This window comes from Anolis carolinensis, chromosome 1 (genome assembly GCF_035594765.1).
Source record: "Anolis carolinensis isolate JA03-04 chromosome 1, rAnoCar3.1.pri, whole genome shotgun sequence".
Taxonomy (NCBI): Eukaryota; Metazoa; Chordata; class Lepidosauria; order Squamata; family Dactyloidae; genus Anolis; species Anolis carolinensis.
The window spans coordinates 196,187,443-196,198,143 of NC_085841.1; the positions used below are offsets into that span (position 1 = coordinate 196,187,443).

The 10,701-nt window shown below is 43.4% G+C and overlaps 1 protein-coding gene across 1 annotated transcript; it reads left to right on the forward strand.

The window, feature by feature from the left end:
* The first annotated feature begins 8,074 nt into the window (after window positions 1-8,074).
* On the forward strand, window positions 8,075-9,889 carry LOC134293980 (uncharacterized). The gene is made up of 2 exons (XM_062963413.1): window positions 8,075-8,712; window positions 8,836-9,889. Exons 1-2 carry the CDS (start codon window positions 8,518-8,520, stop codon window positions 9,886-9,888), a joined length of 1,248 nt encoding a protein of 415 aa, XP_062819483.1. The 5' UTR covers window positions 8,075-8,517; the 3' UTR covers window position 9,889.
* Window positions 9,890-10,701: the final 812 nt, after the last annotated feature.

Consider the following 10,701-nt stretch of genomic DNA (forward strand, 5'->3'; position numbering starts at 1 on the left):
GAATCATTTCAAATATTTGAACATGCCTCTCATGTCCCCTCTCTACCTTCTTTTCTGCAAGCTAAACAGAACTAGCTCCCTAAGCTGCTCCTCGTAAGGCTTGACTTCCATACGTTTAATCATTTGGGTCACCCTATTCTGGACATATTCCAGTTTGTCAATAGCCTTCTTGAATTGTGGTGCTCACAATTACATTTATTTTTCTTGAAAGGACTTTTTATCCCTGCTTATTGATCATCCTTATCAGTGAAAAGCCAACAAAGAAAGGTAGATCACTAATGGTGAACTTAAGTGTCAAGGTAGGCCATATGCCTACACACACTCCACACAGGTTATGGACACTGGTATTTGCAGGAATCAAATATAAGATATTGAAAAACATGCAGGCTGAAGCAGAAGACTAGGGGCAGAAGTCTTAACATAATGTTGCAAGACATAACAGTGTTAAAACTGCAGTGTACGGTAGTGATCCATTTGGAAAGAAGTTAGATTCTAGAAATTTCTGTTTATAGATAAGTATTTATTAGTGCTTAGATAATATAGCCCCCGGTGGCGCAGCAGATTAAACCGCTGAGCTGCTGAACTTGCTGACCGAAAGGTCGGCGGTTCGAATCCGGGGAGTGAGGTGAGCTCCTGCTGTTAGCTCCAGCTTCTGCCAACCCAGCAGTTCGAAAACATGCAAATGTGAGTAGATCAATAGATACCACTCCAGCAGGAAGGTAACAGCACACCATGCAGTCATGCCGGCCACATGACATTGGAGGTATCTACAGACAACACCGGCTGTTCGGCTTAGAAATGGAGATGAGCACCAACCTCTAGAGTCAAACACAACTAGCCTTAATGTCAGGGGAAAACGTTTACTGTTACCCTAGATAATATAGACTGGGTATTCTGAGAGATCTAATCCTATAAAAATCCAAGCTCTGGTATTTATATCTTAAAGCAGTTATGCATGTGCCATGCATCTAGAGTTCTTGATTAAAAATAGCAGATAACATCATAAAATCATTGAGTTGGAAAAGACCACAAGGGCCATTCAATCCAGCATTCTCTCATTTCTTCCTCTGTACTATCTAGAACAACTCATGCTGAGCCCTGTTGTCATTTAATCCTGCCCTTCCACTCCATGCTGTCCAAAATTGGCTGCCACTGGCAGGCGAAAGAACATAATATAATGACATCAAGAAGCAGCATAAGGTATACTTGGTGTTGAGGCTGTGGGAAAGAGCTCTGTGTGAGACTGTTTTCAGTAGCAGCCTTGCGTTTCTCATAATGCCTTGTCAAGTTTTAAAAATCAAGACTCACACGTTTCAGCTATAACAAGACAACACTGAAATTCCGTGTCAGCTTTTCCTGTAATTTGTGACCATGCTCTTTTAATTTTTGAAAGACTCACAGTATGTTTCATGGAAGACTTGTAAACAGCATTTTTTGTCTCAGGTGATTCAAAGTCATACAGTTCTGAGATCTATTTTATTTAGCATCCAGTTGGGTGTCCTTGGCTTGTAAGTGACCCACCATGATAATCATGTTCAGGCTACTGCTGGGTAAAGATGGTCGAAGGTTTTACTTATCTCATCACTGCAGCCCTCTCACCGCACTTGCCCATTCTTCAGCGTTATTGCAACCTCCTCAGTAATCCCTTACATTTCAAGCACTTGACCAAAAAGGTTTTGCCTTGGCCCCATTACAGCTGGCTTTTCCATATTCCTGCACATCTTGATGGTATGTGAAAAGGACAGTTTCATTTCCTTTTTTTTTTACAGCGTCATCACTTCCCTGTTCCCTTCTCTCAGTTAGAGACACTAAGACCAGAATATAATTCTTTTTCTCAGTGAGTCATAGCATGTGTCAATATGGGGGAAAAAGAGGAGATTAAAGTACAAATCAGATTTACAGCATAATGTTGAATTCTTGGTTACCGTTATTGATTATTGTGATGGTTTTACATGAAAGTCCTAAATCCTGCTGTTAGATCCAATTAGACAGAGCTGTTGGATCAATTTGGTTTTTTAAAAGTGTTAACTCACCATTGAGCAATGGATTCAATGGGTCAAAAATATTTAGTAATGTAATCGGCATGCCAAATGTCATGACATTTGGGTGAGAAGGACTTATTGTACATGTACCACAGTCATCCCTGCCATGTAAACCCTGTTAAACTGTTGAGCTTAGCATGATATATATATATATATATATATATATATATATATATATATATATATGTGTGTGTGTGTGTGTGTGTGTGTGTGTGTGTGTGTGTGTGTGTATGTATGTGTCTATATGTTTATGTATGTACGTGTATATATACACACACACACATATTGCTGTCAGAGGTAGTGTGATGTAATGATTTGAATCATTGTACTGTGATGCGCCCCTGGTGCTGGCGCAGTTTATTAAAGCGCTGAGCTGCTGAACTTGCAGACCGAAAGGTGCCAGGTTCAAATCCTGGGAGCGGAATGAGCACCCGCTGTTAGCCCCAGATCCTGCCAACCTAGCAGTTCGAAAACATGCCAATGTGAGTAGATCAATAGGTACCACTCCGACGGGAAGGTAACGGCGCTCCATGCAGTCATGCCAGCCACATGTCCTTGGAGGTGTCTATAGACAACGCCGGCTCTTTGGCTTAGAAATGGAGATGAGCACCAACCCCCAGAGTCGGTCACAACTGGACTTAACGTCAGGGGAAAACCTTTACCTTTACCTAGTATGATTCTAACAGCCAGGGTTCAAATCCTCACTCAGTCATAGAAACCCACTTGGGCAAGTCATACTCTGTTAGCCGCAGAAGAAGGTGGGAGGATATTTCCTCCCCCTTTCCAGCTGCAACATAGGTCCTACTGGTTGGCCATCACATGCAGTAACATCAGTTAGGATGGGGGGAAAGGGGTCATAGCATGTGTCAATATAGAAAAAAAGAGGAGATTAAAGTACAAATCAGATTTACAGCATAATGTTGAATTCTTGGTTACCATTATTGATTATTGTGATGGTTTTACATGAAAGTCCTAAATCCTGCTGTTAGATCCAATTAGATAGAGCTGTTGGGGAAGCATTGCTGCAAGGATTCCTACCACACTGGGACCATTTTTCCCTAAGGAACACAGGAAGCCTTCCTTTTTCTGGGTGAAGCATTGCACCACAGTTGATTGACAGAGCACTGCTGGAAGTTAGTGTGTGTCATGTGATGGGTGACATGGGGCTTCACGTATGGTGAAGTCCTATGAGCCATCCCATGTCCCTAGGCTGCCTGAGCCCATCAGACACAGGCTAGCAGTGGAAACCATTGCAATCAGTTCCATCTCCAAACTGGTCCAACTGTTAGAAGAGCCCAAAGTCAAGGGATACTCCAATTCCTCCAGAATTCAGAGTATGCCCCGACTTTGTTTAACACACAATAGGTTCTTGTTAGGTGGGCTTGTCCCATGTTACCCATAACCAGCTGCATGCAGCATTTCGACTCCATTGAGCTTATCTATCTATGGCCATTCTACATTGTATTCAGTGTAAATGTGTCCCCAGTCCCCTTCTCAACTGTTTTTACAGTTCCCCCACTCCCCTAAAAAAATGTGATCATTATATGAAAATTAAGCACACTCAGTACAGAGCAGTTTTGAGATCCCATCCTTTAAGGATGTCTTTTTCTTCCTAGAATTTGGTATATTTCTGCCAGTTTCAAGATTATCCCAAGGCTGTGTGAAGCTGGTGCCGTTTTGGCTATGCAACTCATGTCATTCATAATATGAAATCAGAAAATGAGGATATGCTAAATTGAAGGTTTCTCTAAAATGTAGGAAATTAGAAATTGAGGTAGGTAGTGGGAAAAGAAAGGAAGACTTAGGCTATCAATGGGGTTCTGGTTCAACTGCAACTGCATCATGTGGACTTCCTCTAATAGCTGAGTAGTGAATCCAATTTATTTATTTATTTATTTATTTGTCTCATTTTTTCCCCGCCTTAGTCTACCCCGCAGGTAGTTATTTTGACTATATAGGCATGGCCTAAGTAGGTGATGTGGACCCCGGTGGTGAAGTGTGTTAAAGCACTGAGCTGCTGAACTTGTAGACCAAAAGGTCCCAGGTTCAAATCCTGGGAGCGGAGTGAGCACCTGCTGTTGCTCCAGCTTCTGCCAACCTAGCAGTTCGAAAGCATGCCAATGTGAGTAGAACAATAGGTACCGCTCCGGCAGGAATTTAACGGCGCTCCATGCAGTCATGCCGACCACGTGACCTTGGAGGTGTCTACGAACAATGCCCGCTCTTCGGGCTTAGAAATGGAGATGAGCACCAACCCCCAGAGTCAGACATGACTGGACTTAACGTCAGGGGAAAACCTTTACCTTTAAGTAGGTGATATAGATTGTGGGTCTTAATTATTTGATATTGCATTTGGAAAGGAAATTTAAATATAAGAGCTAGGTGTTGAATTTATTTTTTTACATTTTAACTCCTAATCTAAACTTGTGATCATACAACACAGTGGAGATTAAACCATTTTTTAAAAGCCCAGTGTTCCTCCATTGCTCCCAATGATACTAGTAATTTATCAACAGGACAGTAGTCTCTCCAACAGCATCCGGCTGAGAAAGGTGTAAGCTCACTTTTAAAGACTTATTTATATGCTCTACAAAGAGGACATTTTAATAGGAATGCCGGCAACATATTCATGAGATGCATTATTTGACAAATCCCCCTGAAAATGTCTAATGTTCTGTAGTCATACATCATCCATTGACCAGCTTGAACACCTTTTTCATTGCAGAGCTGTCATATCAAACTGCATTTGACTAAAATAAACCTAGAGAATTAAATGTTGATATATACTGCAGCCGTTTCAGCTGCCCATAAATCCTGGGTCTATTTGACTACAGCTCCCTTTTTCATTTGGATGAGCTTTCACTCACATCCTGACTTGGCAGTTATAACTCATGGCCATATTTATTTATCACCACTGTCCCTTAGTGCTGCTCAGCACCAATAAGCTTGAGTCTAGCAACAGTAGAGGTTCAAGATGGATGAGGAAGCAGCCAATAGGAAAACAAACACTTTTCAGGAGGAATAAGGAAGAATGTTGTTTCCCTTACATTTTCTATGGAGTGGAAAGTACTCAAGAGAATGTGAGAAATTAGAACAACAACTAAATGTGGACGAAACCGAAACTAATAGTCAGGACTAAGGCTTTTAGTGCTCAATTTTCATAAGACAGACTTTGTATCCCTATATATTCCAGTACGGCAAGTGTGGCTACTACTATATTATGAGATCAATGCATTCAAATATAGCAGATAGTGAAATTGGTGGAATTTTCCCCTCCCTAGTCTTCAGTGCTTTGATGCTCCAGCAAAAAGATCTCTAAGGTTACTCTCTGTTCCCCTGTAAGAACACAGTATTTTGCCATAAAGGACCGGGCTGTGGCGCAGGCTGGAAAGCAAGCCAGCTGCAACAAATCAACAAATCACTCTGACCAAGAAGTCATGAGTTCGAGGCTAGCCTGGTGCCTGCGTCTTGTCTCTGTCTCTGTTCTGTGTCATGGCATTGAATGTTTGCCTTTATGTGTGCAATGTGATCCGCCCTGAGTCCCCTTCGGGGTGAGAAGGGCGGAATATAAATGCTGTAAATAAATAAATAAATAAATAAATAAAACACTTGGCCAGATCCTATCACTTGCCAAGGCTTCTTCCTGCAATTTTGGCAGTGTTACCAACCAATCTCTTTCCCAATTGCGCAGCATCTCCATTTGTTAAGGAAGCTCATTGCCTACATTATTGTGGTGGGCTGCAAACAAAGGAATCTGTTCTCAATTTCTGCCTTTCCCACCAACCTAACATTGCAGTGTTATCACTGCAGAAGGGGATAGGTGTGATAGACCAGCAGCTATCACATAATACAAGAGTTTTCCATCTCCTTTTACAAAGTATCCAGCTCTGGATAGCTATTCAATCTGAGCAACATGGTTGAACAATGTTTTCCCAATGATTTTCCAATAGGCCACCAACTCTGACAATATTCCATTTATTGAGGAGGGTGCATGGTATGCCACCATACTTCTGTTTCATAGTGAATTTTGCTCTCTCAATTTTTCTAGGCATGATTGCAGATAATGAATTCATTTCTAGCCTTGAGCTCTTCTGTCAGAAGTTGCATCTACTATCTTTGGGAAGGATTTATCTGGCAAAACATCTATGACAACCTTAGGTAAAGGTTTTCACTGATATTAAGTCTAGTCATGTCCAGGGGTTGGTGCTCATCTCCATTTCTAAGCCAAAGAGCCAGCATTGTCCGTAGATATCTCCAAGGTCATGTGGCCGGCATGACTGCAGCACCATTGCCTTCCCACCGGAGCGGTACCTATTGATCTACATGTTTTCGAACTGCTAGGTTTGCAGAAGCTGAGCTGACAGAGGGAGTTCACTCTGCTTCCTGGATTCAAATCGCCAACCTTTTGGTCAGTAAGTTCAGCAGCTCAGCGGTTTAATCTACTACACCATTGGGGGCTCCCCATGACAACATAAAGGGAAGCTTAAACACGTTCACATTTTTTTCTCTCAAAAATTTTATAGATCTAAAAATATCAGGCAAGGCTTGCTGTATCAAACAAAGGTTCAGCCTTACCTAGAAGCTTCATCTCAACACCAGCCAAGAAGATGCTCCAGTCCTGGACAATCTCCAATCAATGCAAATAGTCCATTTGGAAGTATTATATATTTGGACTGCATCTCCCAGTTGCCATGCTGGTTCACAGAAAATAATACTTTCAGATTCTGGCCACTTCTGTCTTCATATTATTCCTTGTAATATTTGGCTAGTGCAAAGTTTATACTGTGACATATGTGATTGCAAGACTGTTTTTTTTTCTTTTTCTAGGAATAGCTGTCTGTGTTTTCTGTGCACATTTTTCTAAAATACACATTTTACACATTTTTCTCCTGAACTGAATTGTGTTTATGTCTATTTTTTCCAGCTGCACATATTTCAGTTTATGACATTTAATAAATATGCCTCTGGTTCTGTGCACATGTATATTTCCAAAATAAAGTTGCATGTAATCTTGCAGTGAGTCTCAGAAAGCAAATACAGTAGAGTCTCGCTTATCCAACGTAAACGGACTGGCAGAACGTTGGATAAGCGAATATGTTGGATAATAAGGAGAGATTAAGGAAAAACCTATTAAACACTAAATTAGGTTATGATTTTACAAATTAAGCACCAACACATCATGTTATACAACAAATTTGACAGAAAAAGTAGTTTAATGCACAGTAATGCTATGTAGTAATTACTGTATTTACGAATTTAGCACCAAAATATCATGAAGTATTGAAAACATTGACTACAAAAATGCGTTGAATAATCCAGAATGTTGGATAAGCGAGTGTTGGATAAGCAAGACTCTACTGTAGATGCATTCACTGAAATTCTGGACTTAAAAAAATTGTTTTCAAATCTAGAGAGTCAGGTTGAATGCATCTCAAGTCAACCCAAGGAGTCTTTCTCTGCACATGTAAAATTCTTGCTATCATTTTCCCTTCCCATTATATCCCTGTACAATATAACTTTCTCTCTTCAGAAGAACTTCTTGGCACTCAAGGGAGCAAAGAGGCCTTAAAGAAAGAGATAAAAGATATCTGCTGAAAAGTTTGCCTTCTATTTATACAATAATAGATATTCTTATACCCGAAGGTAGAACTCAACTTGTTTGGCTCCCTTGTAATTTCCAAGTTTTTTCCAGTAAGCATACATTGGATATCTATAACAAAAACAATAAATTTAAATGTAAACATCTCAAGGGCTCAGCAAGCTAGTTATGTGCTTGTGTGTATTTTTAAAAGTAGGTTTTTGTTTTTCAGTATATGAAAGTTTTTCTGGATTTCACACAAAAGCTTAATTCACAGGCAAGAGGGAATAAAAATCAGATGAGCAGCCTCCTTAGTTAAATGTCAAGTGCAAAATGAACTAGTCATGGAACTCCTGTAATATTTTCTCAGTGGAAAATAAAGGTGAACTTCTACAAATAAGTGACTGTGTGTGTAATTTTGTTATAATTTAAATGTTTGGAAGAAAAGCAATCTAATAATACTTTCCCCTCCACATTAGCTCAGACACAGAAGCAAACCAGCAGTGTGTCAGGGTGCAACAAAGAACAGCATCATCAAAGCTGATCTTTTCGCAACCTGACTACAAGAGGACAGAGGAAGGAGACCATTTGGCGGGATAGGCTGATTTATGACAGGGTCTGGTCTTCAAACGTGGGAAAGGACAAAAGGAAAGGGAGGTGTGGATGGAGAAGGAGGAGGGGGGAGGCAACAACCCCATATACTGAGGGGAAAAGCGGAAGAGGGTCAGTAAAAGCTTTTGCAGTCATCTTGGCAAGGCGGATTCAATAAAGTTTTCCATTGCGACCAGCGGTGTGAGCCTATTTCTTGGGTCCTACACCTTCCAGGAACTGACATTAAGCTTTTACTCCCTTTTTTTTCCGGCTCATCCCGTGAGGAAAGGTCTCTCCGGTGAGAGCATGAACCCTGATGGAGGAGAAACCATGAAGGAATTCCTCTTCCTGGAAGAAGAACAGGCGAACCCTCGAGGTGCCGAGGAGTTGAGAGAGGAAAGGAACCCATCGCCCGCGTTGAGCGAAGGGGGGACAGACCCCTCGGACCCGTCGTGGAAGCCGCTGACCTCCACCCAGTTACCCGCAGGCAGGGGAGTGACGGTGAGACGGAAGATCCAGATGGGAGGCGATTGGCAGCGAGACGGAGAAGGAGCCCCGGAGATGAGAAGGATGGAGAGGAGATTAGATGCCATGGAGAAAATGTTTGAAACTTTCTCTCGACAGATGGATCTGATGCAGCGGCAGGTAAACGAGTCCTGGAGGGCGACAGTCGAGCAACGGGAGCAGAGGAGAGGGCTGCCCGGGAGAGGCACTGAACCCCGTCCCTTTGCCGGGGAGGGTCCACAGGACTATGAGGATGAGATGCCTCAGCAGGGGACATCAGTTTTCCCCACGGGCCTGTCGGGAAGGAGCCAAATGCCTGGGAAGGGAGAATTTCGGGTGAAGTTCAACGGGGACCCCAAACAGCTGTCTTATTTCATTACAAACGTAAGACACTTCATGGAGGATTTTGGGGACCAATTCCCTTCAGAAAGCGCAAAAATCCACACGGTGGGGGCAAACTTGAAAGAAGCAGCTGCAGACTGGCTAATGCAGATGTATGATACTGGTGCCCGGGAGCTGGCCTGCCTGGAGGATTTCCTAAGAGCCCTCCGTGAGAGATTCGAAGACCCTTTGGCAGAGGAGAGGGCGAAGGCCCAACTCAAAAGGATATACCAGGGAGGAAGGACAGTGTCAAAATACGCCCTGGAATTTAAAGCCACAGCGGGGAAGATTAGGGACTGGTCCGACACCACCAAACTGGAATATTTCAGGGCTGGTTTACGCTCTGAGGTGCTCAAGTGGGCTTTACACAGAGGAAATCCAAGAGACTTGGAGGACTGGATTTTGCTAGCGGGGCGCGTGGAGGTGGACCAACAGCAAATCTCTCGTCGTCCAAGGGAGAGCAACAGAATCAAACCCCCGACAGCAGCAACACGGCGCTTCTCCCCTCGTCGCGGAAGGTCGACCAGCAGGGAGAGGAGAGCAGGGAGGGGGGCCTGCTTCGCTTGCGGGCGAGAGGGACATCGAGCGGCACAGTGTCCGAAAGGGACAGGCGTGGAGACAAAAGGAGAGAGGCTTCACAGCCAGAAGCTGCCCCACCAGAACTCCAAACTAGCAAAAGGGAAAGCTGCCATGGCAACGGAAACGGCTTTAGCCCCAGGGCAGCTTCAGGCAGAAGAGATGGAGGAAGCGGAGGACCTGGAGTTACCGGGAAACGACCGGGATCTGTTTTGAACGCCCGGAAACAGATCGAACCACCAGAGGGCGAAGGGGGTGAGTTGAGAAGAGTAAATTGTGACATTGTGAGAGTCAGAGTGAGGCTGTTGAACCCAGAGACAGGGATTCAGGTAGAGGCAGATGCTATGTTGGACTGTGGGTGCACGAGATGCCTAATTACTCCCGAACTAGCAAACAGGTTGGGGGTGGAGCCAAACCCACTAAAGACACCAGTAGTCTTCGCACAATTGGATGGAACCCCAGCATACGGAGTCCCAGTAACAGAAAAAACAGGGTTTTTAAGAATGACTATGGGTTCTCATGCTGAGACATTGCAATTTGTGATTTCAACAATGGCACATCAGCCAGTCATTTTGGGCGTTCCTTGGCTGAGATGGCAAAACCCTCAGATTGACTGGAAAAGGGAGACATTTACTTTCTGGGATGGAAATTGCAATTTTGAGAGTACCCCGAAAGACATAGAGGTACTGGAGCCAGAGGGGGCGATAGCAGCCACGTCACAGGGGGTACCATTGGAAAGCGTTCCCAGAGTCTACCATGAATTCGCAGAGGTGTTCAGTGAGAAGGAGTGTGACCAGTTGCCCCCTCATAGGAAGACGGATTGTGCGATTGAAATAGACCCCAATGCCAAACTACCTAAGCCAAAACTCTATGCAATGTCGGAACCAGAGAAAAGGGCACTCAGAGAATTTATTGACAAAAATATAGAGAGAGGCTTCATCGAGCCATCTCAGTCCCCCATGGCAGCGCCAGTATTTTTCAGGCCAAAAGCAGACGGCCTAAGATTGGTCGTGGATTATAGAGGTCTTA